This window comes from Nicrophorus vespilloides, unplaced genomic scaffold (genome assembly GCF_001412225.1).
Source record: "Nicrophorus vespilloides isolate i.1.1-1 unplaced genomic scaffold, Nicve_v1.0, whole genome shotgun sequence".
In the NCBI taxonomy this organism is placed as follows: Eukaryota; Metazoa; Arthropoda; class Insecta; order Coleoptera; family Silphidae; genus Nicrophorus; species Nicrophorus vespilloides.
Window position 1 is genome coordinate 68,124 of NW_017099553.1, and position 19,373 is coordinate 87,496.

At 32.5% G+C, this 19,373-nt stretch overlaps 3 protein-coding genes across 4 annotated transcripts; 1 reads left to right on the forward strand and 2 right to left on the reverse strand.

The window, feature by feature from the left end:
- The first annotated feature begins 3,315 nt into the window (after positions 1 to 3,315).
- On the forward strand, positions 3,316 to 12,220 carry LOC108564726 (cyclin-dependent kinase 12). Of its 2 annotated transcripts, XM_017923827.1 has the most exons (12): positions 3,316 to 3,694; positions 5,548 to 6,661; positions 6,722 to 6,970; positions 7,033 to 7,646; positions 7,718 to 8,133; positions 8,213 to 8,409; positions 8,469 to 8,673; positions 8,739 to 9,007; positions 9,063 to 9,233; positions 11,351 to 11,609; positions 11,673 to 11,775; positions 11,859 to 12,220. In XM_017923827.1, exons 2-12 carry the CDS (start codon positions 5,601 to 5,603, stop codon positions 11,978 to 11,980), a joined length of 3,666 nt encoding a protein of 1,221 aa, XP_017779316.1. In that variant the 5' UTR covers positions 3,316 to 3,694; positions 5,548 to 5,600; the 3' UTR covers positions 11,981 to 12,220. The 2 variants fall into 2 exon arrangements, with proteins under 2 accessions (XP_017779316.1, XP_017779315.1); XM_017923826.1 differs by lacking the exons at positions 11,351 to 11,609; positions 11,673 to 11,775; positions 11,859 to 12,220 and having other exon boundaries at positions 5,396 to 6,661; positions 9,063 to 9,270.
- Positions 12,221 to 12,276: 56 nt separating this feature from the next.
- LOC108564727 lies at positions 12,277 to 12,979 on the reverse strand. The gene is made up of 2 exons (XM_017923828.1): positions 12,588 to 12,979; positions 12,277 to 12,533 (listed from the first exon to the last, which is right to left on the reverse strand). The coding sequence occupies exons 1-2, from the start codon at positions 12,867 to 12,869 to the stop codon at positions 12,366 to 12,368; spliced, it is 450 nt and encodes a 149-aa protein (XP_017779317.1). The 5' UTR covers positions 12,870 to 12,979; the 3' UTR covers positions 12,277 to 12,365.
- A 2,438-nt stretch (positions 12,980 to 15,417) lies between these two features.
- Positions 15,418 to 18,810, reverse strand: LOC108564720 (putative fatty acyl-CoA reductase CG5065). The gene is made up of 8 exons (XM_017923819.1): positions 18,696 to 18,810; positions 17,386 to 17,591; positions 17,001 to 17,249; positions 16,803 to 16,948; positions 16,349 to 16,651; positions 16,054 to 16,296; positions 15,740 to 16,000; positions 15,418 to 15,685 (listed from the first exon to the last, which is right to left on the reverse strand). Exons 2-8 carry the CDS (start codon positions 17,581 to 17,583, stop codon positions 15,559 to 15,561), a joined length of 1,527 nt encoding a protein of 508 aa, XP_017779308.1. The 5' UTR covers positions 17,584 to 17,591; positions 18,696 to 18,810; the 3' UTR covers positions 15,418 to 15,558.
- Positions 18,811 to 19,373: the final 563 nt, after the last annotated feature.

Genomic DNA, 19,373 nt, shown 5'->3' on the forward strand with positions numbered 1-19,373 from the left:
ATTTAATACCAAAATAACTATTTTTTTATATGAAATGTGACTAAAAGAAAAAAAAGAAAACACGATGATGAAAAGATGACGAAACTCTCGCGACATTCCTATTCATATTTCAATTCACTTCAAACATTGTATGATTTTTTTTATATATATATATAATATAGTTAGGTGTATTAAAATGAAGAAATGTACATATTATATATTACATTTTTCCTCTTATATTGTTTAACACTAGTTTCAACAAAATGTTTTTATTTTAAATAAATGTCATTTAAGTTTTTGTATAAAATAAATATATATATATATAAATATATTATAAATAGATTAGCAAATGTTTAGTTTATATTGTAATTATTATTAAAAAAAGTTATTTATATAAATACACAGATATATTTATTGATTAAACGATTATCTTGGAATGTTTATTGTCTCTATTATAGATTTTTTTTTGTACAATTTGTTGGTAAGCAAAATTCTGGTGTGCAGCCGTTTGCTTTAATGTTTAATAATTTATTAATTTCTGTTGTACATATACTACTACTACGAAAACAATGTTACATAAGAAATCAACCAGGAATACGGAAAATATCGATTCGAATATATGTTATATAGATATAAAAAGAAGTATTTTATATTTTTAAGAAATGTCTTTTCTCTATCCCCCATTATATATATATACTTATTATTATATCGTATTATTGTGACTTATAGTTTGTATATATTGATACATGGATCTTTGTTAAACTCTTTCTCCTTACAAAAATAAAATTTATATCTTAATTATTACATAGTAGTTTAATTATTCTTCATATTATATAAAGTAATTTTATTTTGTATACATGATAACAATACTGTCAGCAGATTCTTCTATATGTATACAGTGTAACCTCGCATAACGAGCATTTCCCTTAACGAACAAAATGAATTGTAAGAAAAATGACAAGCGACATCATTTTTAAAACTTGTGTACACATATTAGGTGTATTTTTTAATATGTTTCACTATATATTTCAGAATACGAGTAAAAATCCGGAAATTTTGGAATGGATTGAACTCGTTAAGCGAGGTTCCACTGTACTTAATTAAATGAAATTAAATAATTTTGAATTTGAATACAGTGAATTCATAATACATACAACGTCAAAACCTGGAAACGATTCAATTGAAAATTAAAAAAAAAAAACCTTTAAAAGATGTGGCGTAAATATTTGATAGACATTGACGAAATTAGTTTTAGCAAATCATATAAAATAAGGAAGATGAAACGCCACTAATCAATTTATAAAGAAATATTGATAACCATTTCATTTTCAATGAAGCAATTTTTTACTGGCCAGATGAAAGTAATTAAACATTTACCAATGTTTAGAATGTAACAAGAGAAAATAACTTGTAATTGCACAATTCAATGACCGGAAGGATATTTGTTGGTAGAAGATAGTTTTAAGAAAAACAAAAAAAAATATTGTAAAAATTGTATATAAATAATTTTTAAAAAAATCGAGAAAAAGCACTGCTTAAACATTGAACTAATTTACATTGTTTTTCAATCTCGTTCTTGGATCAAATCAAATTGATTTTTCTTAAGTTACATAAAATTAAAAAAAAATCATTTTAATAAAATGATGTATAACTACATATGAGAATTATATAAATTACATATATCCCCTAGTGTACGAACTAGTTCCGTTCCAAAGGGTTATTCGTAAGTCGAATTTGTTCTTAAGTCGGGGGAATTTTAAAAATTTCAAAATATCTTACTACACTTTATCATGGTTTTTACTTTTATATATGTTAAATTCCGTGTTACTGACTGTATAAATTTCAAAAAACAGATTAAAATACTTTTCAATGTATACATCACAATTATTTAATAAAAAACAACAAAAGAAACAAATGCAACAAAACAGATAGTACATCTTCCAAAAATATTATATTTTATTAAATAAATTATCAATTTTTGTTTGAACAATTAATTTTTTTATAATTATATATCTCCCTGTAACAAATTAGAGCTTTTAGAATTTTGTTCGTAAGTCCGGAAGTTTGTAAATCGAGGGATACCTGTACTCACAAAAATGCATAAAATTGCTTTTTTCCCTAAATAGTTTCTCATAATTCCATTTACTATATATTAGTTCTTTCGACCAAAGTCTTTCCATCCAAGTTATCTTATATTTATGTATTACATGCCCATCTTTTTTGTTATTAAACAACATTGATTCAGCTTGAGTCATTTATAATAAAAATTCACAATAATCTTATATCAATATGAATTAAAACAAACGTTTCAGAAAAGGTTTCATACATTTTCATATTGGCAATTCAAACTTATTTTGTATATTCATTTATAGACAAGACAACAGTATATTTTGCTATACAATTAATAGACATTATATCATTTTTTAATTTATTAATATTAACTAAATCTCATGTTTAAGTGAATTAAAATAATGTTTAGTAGTCTAATTTAATAGATGTCATTAATGGCAAATTAACTATTTTCTTTAAATTAATGTGTGTAGTATAAGTTATGCTACGAAATTAATATAAATTAAATAATGCTTTGGTATTTACTAATATTAACCAAATCTCATATTAAAATGTATTAAATTAATTGGTAACCATGCCACAGTACAGTGGAACCTCGCTTAACGAGCACCTCACATAACGAGCATTTCTCTTAACTAATAAAATTAATTGTAAGAAAAAATGACTCGCTTAACGAGCAACGTTTCACATAAGAAGTGACGATGAGAAGAGAAGTCCCGGATTGCGCGACTGCTACATCATTTTTAAAACTTGTGTATTTTTGAACATGTTTCACTATACGAGAAAAAATCCGGAAATTTTGGAACGAATTAAACTCGTTATGCGATGTTCCACTGTATATATATATTACTATGCAATTTAGAGGATTTCAATCATTTTTGGTAAGAGTTTGGAATTTAATAATATTAACTAAATCTCATATGAAAGTGAATTAAAATAATGTTTTGTATAACAGTTAGTAGTCTAATTTAATAAATTTCTTCAATTGCTCATCTTTTAAATTAATTTATAGAAGACTAGATTAAAATTTTCCTTTGAGTATAAGTTGTGCCATCTATAGGTCAATAGTTGTAAAACTTGAAAACATAATTGCATTTCAGCTGCGTTTGATGAATAATTTGCATTCTTTCCTTTGTATGTAAATAGATATTAAATAATTATACTACTACGTATAATTTATAAAGAAATTGTGTGTTTGGGGATGAAATTTTTAAATATATTTCGAAGATTATAGTCATCATTTTTTTTTGTTTTATTAGGGTGGTAGTTGAATCGCTGACGTCAGACGACGGCCATAAGAATGAAAATGGCGTCCTGTCGTAGGGATCGGTCAGAGCAACAATCGCTTTTCTAAAATTATCGATGAATTTATGCACCATCAATTCTTATGCAACTCGAAACTAACTGATACTAAGCCCAGAAAATCAATCTAGCATCATATTTGTCTGGTCACTAGAGCCGATGTCTAGAGAAAATCGATGCGACTACAAACGTACTATGGGAGACACATAGACCCGAGGATTTACACAACGTCTCCAGTGCTGTGAATTGTTTTGTTTAGTGTCGCGATTCTGTGTTCCGTGTGCTTTTTGGGGGTGCCGGGCGACACGCAGTGGAAGCCGTCTCCGTTGGCTTTACTATTCTGGTGAGTTTCCTTTTTTCTATATACATCAATCTGTCTCTCCACCCGGAGATTCGCCATCATCAGTCGATATTATATGCGTATGACCCAGCCCTGCCTTGTCTCTATATTCGCACGTAACGCCATTGTTTTACTTTGTCAAATGTCAAAAAGTTATAACCTCCTTGGATCACCAGGACTTATCACCTTTCTATCCTTCGATTCCCTTCGATTTTTACCCATGAACATGTCTCCGTGCGCCTCTTTTTTTTTGCTGTCGTTTCCACGAATTTGGCATATCCACAATATTTACCTTGGGCTTGACAAGTCATGCCAACCTAACCTATAAATCCACCAACAAATTTTTCCAAACCAAAAAAAAAACAATTATTTAAATTATTTAAAAAATATCTTGAACCTAATCTTGAACCTAATGGAATCCATCAACATGTTATAAAATAGATTTTTTTGTATGATTTATTATTAAATAGATTAAAAACATAGTAAATTACAGTGGAACCTCGCTTAACGAGTTTAATCTGTTCCAAAATTTCCGGATTTTTACTCGTACAGTGAAACACATTAAAAACACACGTAATATGTGTACACAAGTTTTAAAAATGAAGTTGCAGGCGCGCAATCCGGGACTTCTCTTCTTACCGTCACTCGTTATGCGAAACGTCGCTCGTTAAGCGAGTAATTTTTGTTACAATTTATTTTGCTCGTTAAGCGAGGTTCCACTGAACATTTAATATTTGTTATATCCATATATTTGTTAATTATGTATAAATTTAGTTTTTTACATCAAAATCATATTTATTTCATATATATATAATTATAAATAATTATTTATCGGGTTAAGCAATGTTGTGCAGTAATATAGTAAATTTTAACATGCAGCTAAAGGCCTATTTGCTACATATTGAAAACAAACTCTTAGTTAAAATTACAATCAATTTCTTTTATTTTCTTAAATATTTTTGTATATTACTTATTTATTTAATTCTAAAAAAAATAATATTTTATATTAACTGATGGTTTCTGCATGGTTGTATTTGTGTAATTTCGCAAAAGGGCTTTAACTTTTAATAACAATATTTGCTTTAATTATATTCGAGGCATTTGTTTACAATTTTCTAGCATGATCAGTCTTTTCCTTCCTCCATTACTATTTTCTTTTGTAAAGGTCATGTCCTAAAGTTAAGAATAAACATGTCCTTTTTGTGTTGCATGAAGATTGGTTGTGCCAATTTGCTTCAGAGATGCATTGAGAATAATTTATGCTAATTGGTGTAAATAAGTGCAAGCAGTTTGTACATTTAAGCGAAGCCAAACATGGCAAAATTTATTTGCCTTGCATATTTCATATGGACGTGACGAAAACAAACAAGAACTTATTGTATAATATATACAAGCGATTTTAATTTATCTGAAGGAATCATTAAGTTTAATCAAAACAGTGTAATAGTAATACGAAATACTTAACAAGACATTGAAATATTTAAATTGTGCTGAATGTTTCTGTTATTTTTAATTGTATAAGAGCAATTTCAATTGTTGAAGTTTCTGGTTCATTGAATACTGGAGTCAAAGAAAATAATTCATTTAAAGAAACAATATTTTGAACTGATTTCAATTTAAAGTAAAAAAAATGGTTTTGTTTTCATCAATTTGTATAGTAATTGATTTTAATTCCTGGTGTTTCTGTTTTCTTTTTGTTTATAGTTACCGATGGTTTTCTAAATTAAAAAATATTAACTTTTGGTGGAAGCTTCTTGTCATGATTGTCTTGCATATCAGCTTAACTTAATCGAACCAAGTTATATAATAGACGAATGGACGAGCGTGTGTTAATTTGAAATGGTATATATTTACAGTAGGAGACCAGCACAGGGTAATATGTGCTGGAATACGAGATCGATAAAATAAAATGGAAAAAAGTAGGCATGGAAAACATAGTAAAGAGAAGAGAAGATCAAGTAAAAAGCACAAACGGGAAGAAAACGGAAACTCGCCGAAGCAGTCGCATTTTGGTAGCTCCTCAAAGGCACTAGTAGAGTACTCTGACGTGAGTTCCGAAGATCTCTCGGGCCCAGAAGCTGGAGAGATCCAGAGTGAAGGAAGCATCATATTAAGTGATGAGGGTGAGCTGGCATTGAATGCGATGCATAGAAACAGCCATCACTCTTCCCGATCGTCCAGGTATTACATGCGAGATGGAGGTGCATTCTATGGTAGGAATCGCGCAGAAATACAGCCGATCACTATCTCGCCGACACCCCCAACCCCGGTCGTCAGCCACAGGGAAAGGAAGCATTCCGCTTCCTCAAGATCCTCCAGGTCAAGTGATCCTCGCCACCGTAGGAAAGTCGAAGTATCCCCACAAGTAGAGTACCAACAAGTAATCCCGACATCCCCGACGTATGACTACGATTTGGATCGAAAAAAGCGGAAGAAGAAGGAGAAGAAACATAAGAAAGACAAGAAACTAAAAAAGAAGAAAAAGAAATCTAAGCACAGGTCGAGAAGCTCTAGTGTGACTTCGGTGGATTCCACGTCTCAATCCTCGACAATTCCGAGGCCGTCGACGCCCGCCGAGAAAGAGCCACTGTCTGACTGGGAGCCGAACGCTGAAAATCTGAAAGATGTTTCCAAGATTGACCCCGAAGTTTGTTCGCCAGTGTCTAATGATTCTCACATTGCATCACCGGACATCGAGCCTAAACCAAGGTCGCCAACGCCCCCACGACGTACGCCCCCGCGTCGCACCCCCAATGCCTCGCGTCTCACGCACCAGAACAGAGACTCTCCCCACACCCCACCAATTTCTCACAAAATTATCGAAGACACTATAGTGATAGAGGAAAAGGACGATGATCCTGTTCCCCCGGAAGCTGCCTACAAGGATAGACACAGCAGGCAGTACAGCCCACCGCCGAGTTCACCTTATAGGAACCCGAGCCCGGAAATGCACCAGCATCATTATTCCAGGTATAATCTCCCTCACCAAATCCTACAACTTTCAGCATTATAATCTTGAAATCATTTCAGCCGATCGACTTCACCAGGCCGTAAGCGCAGAGTGGAGGCTGTACCTCATTCCAGAAGACACAGAAAGGAGAGAGTAAAACGACGACTAAGTCGGAGTCCGAATAGGCGTCCTAGGATGTCTCGTTCGCCGACACCGCCATGGGGTAGAAAACACTATTCAAATCGTTCGCCTTCAAATCGGCCATCAAAACGGATGAGATCTAGAAGCCCAAAGACAACACGAGAAAGACCTTCACGTACCCCACCTAGGTATAGTCTACGAAAATAACAAATTCATTATACTTTTATTAATTAAAAACCTGTAATTGTAGGAGGGATAGAAGAAGTCCGTCTCCGCATTCGATTAGATCATCCCAATTGAAGAATAAGATTACGGATACGAGTTTGTTTGCCGAATTGGTCAAGGATAAACATAAGCGCGAACTGGAGCTTAAGAAGCTGGAAGAAAAGTTGGAGAGCAAACCGGCGGAGCAGACTGTGACAAGCCAACAGGTGATCACCATCGAATCCTCCGACCAGGTTGACTCTAGCATCCAACAGATTGATCTTACGGATCCCGTACCTATGGACATCGATAATATACCAATACCGATGGAGAATGCAATCGTTGAAAATACGCCAGTTGTCAAGACCAATGACATCGCATTGCCGCTACCAAACAACGGCACCAAAGCTCCGGAACTGCCAATCGTAGCTCCGCCGCTTCCACCCCAACCATTAGTTCCTAAAGACCCGCCATCCGAAATGACCAATTCTATAGCGAAAAAGACCAAAAGTATCACTAAGCTGCCTATGCCGCCGGGTATCAAGCAGACTGATTTGGAAGTGATCGAATCCCCTCCGAGCAGATCGCCCAGTCCGTTAGCACCAGTCAAAGCGAAGACTCCACCCAGGAAAAGCATTATGAATCTCCCAATGCCCCCAGGTAATATATTTATTTTCAATTTTCCTTGACAGATACAGTAAAATAATTTATTTTTTTTAATTAATTCTTAGTGATTCCTGGTACTGAAGAATTGAGTGGAGAGGATGACATGCCATCAACTCCACCGAGAGACGGAGTTTCAAAGAGAGGGCCGAAACCGAAACTCAAGAGACCAAAAATTCTCAAGAGACGCGGTTCAAGGAGCATCCAGGCTAACATGAACAAGGATTGGGGCGAGAGATGTGTGGATGTGTTTGAGATGATCAATCAAATAGGAGAAGGCACTTATGGTCAGGTGTACAAAGCGCGTGATGTTCAAGCTGATATCCTAGTAGCGTTGAAGAAGGTGCGACTCGAGAACGAGAAAGAGGGCTTTCCTATCACGGCCGTCCGAGAGATCAAAATTTTGCGTCAACTCAACCACAAGAATATTGTTAATCTGCGGGAAATAGTTACGGATAAACAAGATGCTATTGATTTCAGAAAAGTACGTAAAAAAATCAATATTAATACAGTAGTAGAAACATGGAATATTGATATATTAATTAATTATTGTTTGCTTTTAGGACAAAGGCTCATTTTACCTCGTTTTCGAATATATGGATCATGATTTAATGGGTCTCTTGGAATCAGGAATGGTTGACTTCAACGAATTGAATAACGCTTGTATTATGAGACAGCTTCTTGACGGACTCAACTATTGCCACAAGAAAAACTTCTTGCATCGTGATATAAAGTGTAGCAATATTTTAATGAACAATAAGTAAGTTTCTTTGAATCTATATGCGTGAACGGTGAAGTAATTCATGTTCGTTTTTAAAGGGGTGAAGTGAAATTGGCCGATTTCGGATTGGCCCGTTTGTACAACGCGGAGGACAGACAGAGGCCTTATACAAATAAAGTGATAACATTGTGGTATCGCCCACCAGAATTGTTGCTGGGCGAAGAACGGTACGGTCCAGCCATCGACGTCTGGTCGTGTGGTTGCATCTTAGGAGAATTGTTTATGAAGAAACCACTGTTTCAAGTGAGTATAAGATGTTTGTTTATCAAATTAAACAGCGTTATTAAACTGTCCCTTTTTGCTTTTAGGCGAATGCTGAAATGATGCAATTAGAGATAATTTCAAGACTGTGCGGAACGCCAACTCCGGCCGTATGGCCTTCTGTGACGAAGCTTCCATTGTTTCACACGTTGAAACCTAAGAAGTTGCATCGCCGTCGGCTACGTGAGGAGTTCATGATGATGCCAGGTCCTGCGCTAGATTTGTTGGACAAGATGCTGGAGTTGGATCCGGAGAAGAGAATAACGGCCGAGGATGCCTTAAAGTCGGACTGGTTGAAGAACATCAACCCTGAAAGGTATGTGATGGTTATTGCATAGATGAACGAATAGATGTAACATGTTTTATTTTAGGATATCTGCACCGGAGTTACCTACTTGGCAGGATTGTCACGAACTGTGGAGTAAGAAGCGAAAGAGGCAGATGAGGGAACAAGAGGCCATGTCTACGGGACCTGTTGGAAAGTCTTCTCTGCTACAGAAGTCTATATACGGAAAGGGTGACGAAAACTCCGAGTTTGGGGGGTAAGTGATATGAAATGAAAGAAATAGAAACACGAAGCTAAGAAAATAAACTAAAAGAAATAGACAGTGAAAGTGCCTGTTGTTAAAATATTTTGTTTTTGATACATTAAATATAGTGCAAGGACACGAACCCTATTTAATAATAATAATAAGCTAGGTTATAGAAAGTTATTATTTTGCTCTGTTTCTTGATATACATATTTTTAAAAGGGGTGAACAATAACTTGATAGAACCTCGTTACCTCACTTTCCAGAGCTTCCCTTCCCCCCTATTTTTCAGACCCACGATCATTATTACTATTATTATTTCTCTTTCCTATATAGACTTCTAAATTTTTTATTTAGAACATAGACTTTTGTAATAGTCAAATTGAAGGTGCATTATGTCGAGTCAAATAATAATTCTTTATTGTTAATTAATTACTAGTATTTTTTTTATTGTACAGCTATTTTTTAAATCAATTAATTATTTATTGAAGTGAAGACTTCATTTCGATTTAACTAAGCAGTGTGCCTTCCGTTAAAAAAACAAATCGCCACATTTCTCTTTCAATATATATATAAATAACAAGTATATATATATTGTAATCGATTATTCTGTTTATTATTATTTTGTTTGTTTTTTCTTTAAAATAAAGAAGTAATTTTTAAATAATTTTGACGATGTCAATTCCAATTATTCACTACAGTTCTCGCAATAATTCCAATGTTATGAAGAAAAAAACAAAACAAATCAATTCATAAGTTATTTGAAAATTATTTCTACATACGGTTAATACTACTACTGTCGTACAATTTTGTTTCATTTCTTTTTTTTCTGTTTTGTTACACTACGGTTAATGTGAATGATGAACGTTAACACACGATTATTATTATTTTTTGCAATGTAAATATAATTTTAGTGTATTGATTTTTTCCTAGCTAACAAATTCGATTTGTTTTAATTTTAATTTATAGTCTGTATATATGTTTTATTTTCTCCTTATTATTTTTTTTTCCGTCGATTTTGTAAATAAATTTGGGATTCATTATTATTTATACTTTCTTTTTGTTTTCTCTCTAATTTGCATTGTGTAGTTGCATTATTTAGATTTTTCCACTGTTTCTTTTTATTTGATTTAGGTCCAGTTGATGCATTTTGTGTCTTTAAATAAATGTGCCAGTTTACTACTTTTTTTTATCAAATTTGTATATATATAGAGAGTATTTATATATACTTGATACGAAATAAATCAGCGAATACAGAAAACTAAAATAATTATTTATTGCTAAACAAATAATATAAAGCATTTTGGTGTAAATGATTTTTCAATGAAGAACGGATCCATAAAATGTTACTTGTTGATCAAAAGAAAGAACACGTAAAACCAAGTACATGCCTTGCAGAAACTGATCACCTTTGATTCCCATGGGTGAACTGTTTCCATTTTTCAAGCAAAATCAAACACATTAGTTTATTATTTTATTTTAATACGGACCACTGTTGTTGCTTCCACTGTAATTTTATATTCTTTCATTTTCTTTTTCCAAATTATGTTAATCATACAGTTAATAATGACAATAAACTCGTTATGTTGATTTTATATTTATTGAAAACCGAACAGTAATCTTACATTATATATTTAAGTTGTGCAATAATACAACGTTTCTCTATATGTCTTAAAACCAAGTAACAATATTTAGTTTAATATGTTGTATTTAATTAATAATAAATCTATGGACGATAATTATATTTATTATATTACGTTGTTACCAATTCTATGTATCAATTTTATATGTTTAGTAGCAATAAATAATTTGTTGGTAATGATGATGTTACATACCCACACAAATTTAAACTCCTTTTTTTTTCTAAATCTTAATATTCAAAAGTTTCGTTTAATTTGCGGGTTTATAAATTACATAGAAATCTGTAATTTAGAATTATAATTTTGTCTCCTGTAGATTCCGAAAAGCTAGAGTTCTTAGAAGGCTTGATTCTCAGTAGTCGTTGAAAATGAATGTACATCCGCTTTTGTTGCTCCTTGTTTTGTCATCCAGAAGCCGAGTCCCTTTTCATTTCCGTTAACGAGGTTTAGATTGGAAGAATCTATTTCTCTGTTGATCTGTTTGGACAGCTCTTCGAAAAGTTTGAAAATGGAGGCGTACGACACGGCCGTTCTGTCGTACGCTCTGGCCACTGCGGCCAGCAAACTAAAGCCCGGACTGTTGGGACTCGCGCCTAACATTCGGCCGGAGGACGTCTCTTTGACTCCGCCGACGAGGATTGGAAACGAAGACGTACTCTTCAGAATGCTGGTTTCTATGGAGCAGTCCCTCCTGAACAGAATCCCGGTGCATCTGCCGCAGATTCTGGAGATGTGCACACTGAAGCAGGTGAATCCTGCAACCGTACAGACGTCCTTCTACGATCGCCATACTCACAAACCTCTTTTCTAGGTGGACGCGCAGATGGTGGTGCTGATGGACGGTCTGCACCACGACCTCAGGCAGATTTGCAAATCGAATCCTGGTATGCAGTATTTCCTAGTTCTGACTGATAGTAAGTTCTTTCATAACAACATATTTTCTGTAAATTCGGATTCAGATGAAGGTATAGCATCATCTACTTTCTTTTCTTTCAAGGTGATGATACCAAGGTGTGTGGGCTTTTGAAAAAGGACTCAGTGATGAAACTGTTGTCCGACCTGTACCAGAAATACAGCATGGTGGACACTGCAAATTTCATAAGATCCTACATGGCCTAGTGATTGAAGTGCCAATGGACACACTCTTATATAAATATAATTTAGGTACATATTTTTGAGTATGCCAATGAAGCAAAATGTATATAAAAGAAATTGATCTACTACCCATCCCAAATTCCATTTTGAGAGTACACTGTTTATTGACCAAATTATATTGTTTGCCCCCCCCGTAGATTAATTCCTGAATATGAACATAAGTATTTAATAAATGTATTTTTTGCGAAACAGAAAGATGGATTATATTAAATATTTAATAAAAAAAAAATAATGAAACTATATTGAAAATAGTTAATCTGTATTGTTTTATGTTAATAATGAGTGTCTTTGTTTTCCTCTACCTTAATGGTAAATTCATTTGCCTTGAAAAATTGCACGTTTTAAATACCTAGTTCATACTCGTGTTGTGTTCAAAGCTGCTATTGTCCATTGAAACATCAGACTGCTCTGCAGTGTTCTGTTTATTAAGTTTTTTCTCCAAATGTGCCCAAGGATCCTCAGTAAATGATGGATGTAGATAGTCTTGTTTAGAAAAAGTCTTATCTCCATTGCTTTTCTACAAATTAAATTAGTTAATTATTGTCAAATTGATATAAATATATATACATACATATGATTGATTGGTGTAATTGTAATTGGAGCGATTGTTAGAAGTTCTGTACGGACTGTGGGAGTTATTTTGCCATGGCTTCTTACTGTAAAAATTTCTTCCACTATTGTGACCTCTGGTGTTATTCCTCTGCTTATTTTGTGGACTGCTATAGTTCCTAGGTGTAAAATTCTGCGGAGAAAGTTCCTTTACTGGGGACTCATCAAATGCCATGAATTCAGATGTCTTTGCTTGGGGCAAAGATGTTGGAAAATAAATGAAACCGCCGCCGGATGGGTTCATCTTTATTTTGAATTTAAGGAGCAACAACAACACTAAACAACAATGTTCAAACGAATGAAAATAAAATCGATGAGAGGTTATAAGCAAATAAAGAGAGAAAGTTTGCAGGATGACCAACATAAAAAAAGACTGAAAAAAACTTAAGAGAAAATCACAATCTTTCAGGAATTTTCCATACTATTTATTAAATATATCAAATGATATTTTTAATTACATGTTAAACTGATACAAATTAATACATTTTAAATATAAAAAAAAGTAATTATAAATTTACTTAACTATGACTTTGGTGATTATACCAGATGGCGCTAAGGGTAGTAAAGAATTTAAAGCATACAGGTTTATACCTGTTTATACCTACCTTTAAATTTAAATACATTGGTCAACGGTCAATTCACAGAATTGTTTACCTTTTAAACATTTCTGGGAATTTCAGCGTAACAATAACTTTCTATTCTTAAAAAAAAGTTTTTCACGTTAATTAGCCTGAAAGAATTTACTGTTTATTATGTATGAAGATGTTGGTGTTATAATTTTAAAACATTTACTGTCAAACACCACTTTGAAATTTGATAAGAAAACAGTGATTCTAAATGATGATATAATTAAACTTATATCATGATTCTTATTCTAATTGTAAATTTTCTTAAGATATTTTAATTTTTTAAATTTTATTTACGTATATTTTTAATTTGACTATTTTCCCCATTGAAACTGTGTTTGTAATTAGTTTTAATTACATTAAAATAAAGTGAAACTTCGCTTAACGAGCACCTCGTATAACGAGTATTTGGAGTATGGCTTTATTTATATTGGTGATTAAGCATTCCCACGAAATTCGGTCTGGATGGTTTTGTTTATTATGTATTTGTTTATTTGAAAAAATAATTCGGAGTATTCAAAGAGACTTCGTGAATGTCTCTTATACATTGTTTGCTCTATTAGCAATAGACCGAGCAACACAATGTCTAAACATTATTTTTTTCAAATGTCTATATAAATAAAGCAAAACACTAGCACTAGCTTGAACCAAAATGAACCGTAATTAAAATTTCGTTCCTATTTCGGTTTTTCAATTAAGCAATTTTTCATTCCGGTTACAGTTCAGTTCCGGTTCGATTCTCTGCTATCTTTCTAGAATTTTCTTATATTTTCTTCTTTCTGCATTGAAAATTAGTATTAGAAATGCCGCGAGACAAATTTTACAAAAGCATCTTTTATCATTTAGTTATTAGGTTTAGCAGTTAATATTCCATCTACTGAAAGTAGACAAAAAAGGACAAATAATTTGCCATATATGCTCAAATATTGTTCGAAGTAAAAAGATCCTCAAATGATACAAATATGTATACATTTCTATCATGATATAGCAATTTTAATGATTACTCGACGTAATTAATGAAAATAATTAGAAATATAAAAATTTCATCAATTATAATTAAATTGTAGTGTCCAACCATTATTATTATAATTGTTATTATTAATAAAGTGTATTAACGAATTAGAGACATCTACGTCGTCTTTTAGTCGCATTATTATGTAAAAATATACATCAGCATAAAGGAATCTCTACCGTGATCCCAGTTCGATACACTTTAAAATAAACAAAGGGGACCAAACGTAAACATTCCCATCGATACTTCTATACCTTTACTCCGAATTCAAATCCTTATTATAAACATATAATGATCATTACACTGTCGTGGCCGACGAATTAAAATATTAACTTAAGAGGAGAATGTAACTCTTAGTAATAATCCATGGGATCAACTATTGTATAGTTGACTTTTTAATAAAAACTCCAATGTGTACAATAAAAATAATTAAGAATATTGTATTTAATATTCATAAACCCCTCTAAGACTCCGCATTGACATAACTACGAGATAATCCAAGGTGTCCGAGGATTTCTTAATCCCTGGACAAGACAACACGTACAATCGTAATCGATCATCTTTTTCATATAAACAAATGCATAGGATTTTGTCCCGGTCTTATAATAAACAAAACCACCAAGGCCGAATCCCGTGGGAACGCTTAATCATCAATATATACTGTTGTGTTCAACCATTATTATTGTAATTGTTATTATTAGTATATACACGTTAATACACACGAACTAGAGACATCCAAAGCGTCTCTTAGTCGCATTATTATATAAACATTAGCATAAAGGGGACACGATCCTGGGACACGATAATACAAACCCTACTCCAAATCACAACTCCTACCCCGTATTAATTAGAATTAACTTTGCAAGTAGAATAAGTATTTAGAATTAGTCTTAGTCAATCTTTTGAAGTATTTACATTGCCTTGGACCCCAAGAGTATCAATTATTATAATAAACTTGTTTTAAACCAATTGAACTATTTAATTCCTACAACTAAGACTCCACAACGACAACACCAGACAACATTCCACTGTGTCCAGAATTCCATCCCTGGGACACTACAAAAATAAGCGAATTTCAAATAATTGATTTGAACAGGCTTTAGCCTGTAATTAATGTATAATTAATTATAAACAGTTAATAATTTTCTACGTCATTTCTGATGTAATCATTTTATTTGTACAAATATATTATAAAACAAAGATATAAAGATATACTCAGTCACCCTTATTTTTAACAATATCAAACTTTATAAAAGTTTTTCGTGATATGGAGTTTGTTCTACAAATAATAAGATTCAAACCCGGCTTGATGGGAACCAATGGTTAACAGTTAGAAGATCTGAGATTCCAACCAACTTTAAGCAATACCAAACTGCATAATACATTATCAAATATTTGAAGAAAATATGCAAAATGTACAACCTGAAAATAATTTCGATAAAATAGCAAATATTATCTATGTTTTTTTAAGCTTACACTTTCAAATGAATCCTTGAGTATTTCAAAGTCGCGAGATCCTCTTTCAGGCAATACTTTCGTGTACCAACGATCATTACCTCGAAGAACATATCAATGTCGAAAGTAACGTTCGTCGTGTAAAAGATTTTCGCTTCGTCTTCGTTCACAATCCGTTTGATCAAAGCTACGGACCACGGATTTTTGAAATTCCATTCGTGCAACGTGAAGTAAGAGAGCACTTCGAGTCCAACCTTGATTTTCTTCTGGACGCGAATCATGCTGTAAAGAAAAATTCAGCTTATGTTTGTTAATGTTTTGTAGTTCGTAATTACAATCGTTCTCTTCTGAGGATGAAAAATAATATGTCTAGCAATATAGCGGGAATCCATTGGAAGAGTATCATAATTAGCCAATGTATATAAACGTTGGTTCGAATTGTACCATTTGGATACCAAAGCATCCATTCGAAAGGGTACTTCCACATGGCAACTCTCCCTTTGTTCATGACCTCAGCCCAAGTGATTTCCACGATATCCCTTGGCGTCGTTATATTTATAACGTATGTTTCGCGCTTTCTGTAATTACAATAAATAAATACTGAATTTACAAAATTGTTGTATTCATTACTTCTCCGTTCCTCTGAAGAAGGCGAAGATAATCAACGCGTTGATGGCGCAATCCACCGGTATGAATTCCGCGTAGTACTTCTCATTGCAAAGCACTGATCTCAAGACGCCTTTACCAGAGGCAACGAGAATACCAACGGGTCCGTTCAGATTATCCACCCAACCTGGTGTTGGTTCCTTTAAGGCCGGTATAACGATCGATGGTCTGGCTATAGCGATCGGCAAATCCTGGGTATAATCATGGGCAATCGACTCGGCTAATCGCTTCGAGAACGTGTAGGAATTTGGATGCGGGTGTATTAATCTAAAAACGAAACACTTATATAATAATAATAAAAAAAAATAATAACTGATTATCTTTTGGTATCGCGTGCAAGTCGATCTGACGTAATTTTACAACCGAAAAACCATAAACTATAATCCGTTTTCAAGAAGTTTGTTTATTCACTACTCACTCTTCCTTTTTCTCGTCCAGCACCTTCTCGCTCTCCGTCTGCACGTACTTGATCATCTCGTAGGGATCGCAGTTCGGTTTGTACACTTTCTCCTCCAGCACCTCGATTTCCACATGACAAAACGCGGTGGATAAATGGATGACACTCTGCAAATTTTAGAATCCTCAAAGATGCTCTATGATTATCAGAATAAATTACCTTAATATTCTTCATCTGTTTGCAGAGATCCATGACGCGTTTTGTACCTAAAGTATTAGCCAAAACTGCATCTTTGACGCCGGCTTCCAAACGCAAGGAAGCCGCCATATGGAAAACAACTGATACAGTCTCCGTCACACGTTTCCTGTTCTCTTCGGATAATCCCAAATTCTCCTCCGATAAACTACCTTCAACTACGATCAATTTATTCAGAGCTTTAGGATTTGTTGACCTCAAACGTTCGAATACCTTAAATAAAATAATTCAATTAAATGCACTTTACAACCATTTGTTTAGATTATAGAAAAAAACATGTTATTTTTCTTATTCTAAGGCTTTCGCCTTCTGCAACATGTAAAAACATGTTGCATTAAGTTAAGCTTACCGGCAATTGCTTAATTGCTTCCAATCTTTTCTCAGGATCCAAACCGCGTTTTCCTCGAACCAGGATAAAAATGTTTCCCAGATCTGGTAAATCCCTGAGCATCTTCTCCAATAAAACCTTTCCCATGAAACCAGTTCCGCCAGTCACGAAGATGTTAGCTCCAGAATAAAAATCCTGGATCGGCGTTTTCGAACTCATCTTGAAATCTATAAATTATCACATTCATTTCATTCATAAATAAATAATTATGGAATAATTCAATAAAGAATAATTAAGGAAAAAAAATGGTTTATATAGATTTACTACAAAACCTTATCTTATTACGAATTTGTAAGATCAATTCATAAATTAATTGCTATATACACAATGACTATAGATTTTATTAATTGTTGTTTGAGTGGAGTTTATTGCACTTTATCAGTGTAATAAAAATATTTTTTTCTGTCTCGATTAATACAATTTTGTTATTCTTTTGAAAAATATTTCAATTTAATATTAAAACATATCAAAAGTTAACTAGTTATAAACAATTGAAAATTGTAGTACATTTGAAATGGTTCAGTTTATTTCTATAAGATATTTATTGTTAAAGAGAGAAAACAAAATATGAAATATTCTCATTTTATTAAAAATTTGTGATAATTCTATACGGTTGTTATTGTTTAATATTATAATGTAAATATAATTATTTAAATACTTTGAAGAAATATGCATTTTCTGAGTAAATAAACTGTTACGAATTAATAACGATGTAGACAAAAAACAATTTCCTTTACAATCCAATTACTTCCAACCAGTTTCCTTAAAGTAACGACAATTACACTTGCTCTCACTCTACTATCGCATCATGTTTACGTCTGTTGAATAATTAGATAATTTCTTATAAATTGAATTCACCATTAAAAAAAAACTGTAAATTTCAAAAGATCGAGTCATTGTTGTTACATCAGATGTAGTTAAATAGATGCGATCTATTAGTGACGTAGAAAATGCGTTGCAAAGAAGAAACTAATTATTGTAATCGGTATGAAATCGTCAACAACGTTATATTCATAAAACAAGTTTATTTATAAACTTTACTCTTATGTTTATACAAAAAAAAACTATTACTTATTATGTAGGTTTAATAATTAAAATATATTTTAAAATTGGATGTGAAGATTGATGGTCACTAGTTTTTTTTTGTAGTTAAGTATACAATACATTTTGTTTATTATTATTTTAAAATAAATTGAAGTAATTGTAAGTTTTTATATTTATTTATATATAATTATTATAATTTTTAGTAATTGAACAAAAAAAGTACTTACGATTGTTGTATCTTGCTGCTGTCTTCAAATGACAACTTCGAGTGAAGTTTGAAAATCGACTAATATTTATTTGAATGCGTTCGATTTAGTTTGGTTTTATTTGACTAGCCCCCACCTGTCAATTGTCGCCTTGTCAACAATTTGCTGGTACTTTGTTCCTGCTGGTCAACTTTTGTACTTAACAAGTGATTTGTTCGATTATTGCGAGCACATTAAGAAATTCAATAAATAATCAAAATCGTAACAGTTCGATAATTATAAAGACGAGAAAAAAAAACAGTGATTGGTCGTGATTTGTCAATTAAATTCTATTAGAATCATTTAGTTTGTTTATTTCAAGCAGCAACCTTGTATTTCAGAATTACGAAATACTCGTTAACTTTTCGTTAAATCGTAGTAAATGCTTTATTTTTTGAAAGCTTAGAGAAAGTCGAGGAATGTTAAGTTTGAAATGAAAATTATTATATTAACATTACCCAAGCAACTAACAAATGTTGTATTATTATGTAAAACTACAATCAACATATTTTTTTTGAGAAAATAGTTGAATATTGTTTCAAAATAATTATAAAAGAAATTTGTTTTATAAAAAATTCTATTATCATTTTAAATAGTCATAATAAGAAATAATAATTTTCATAAAATTCATATCACCTGTTGCATTTGGTATAAACGCGT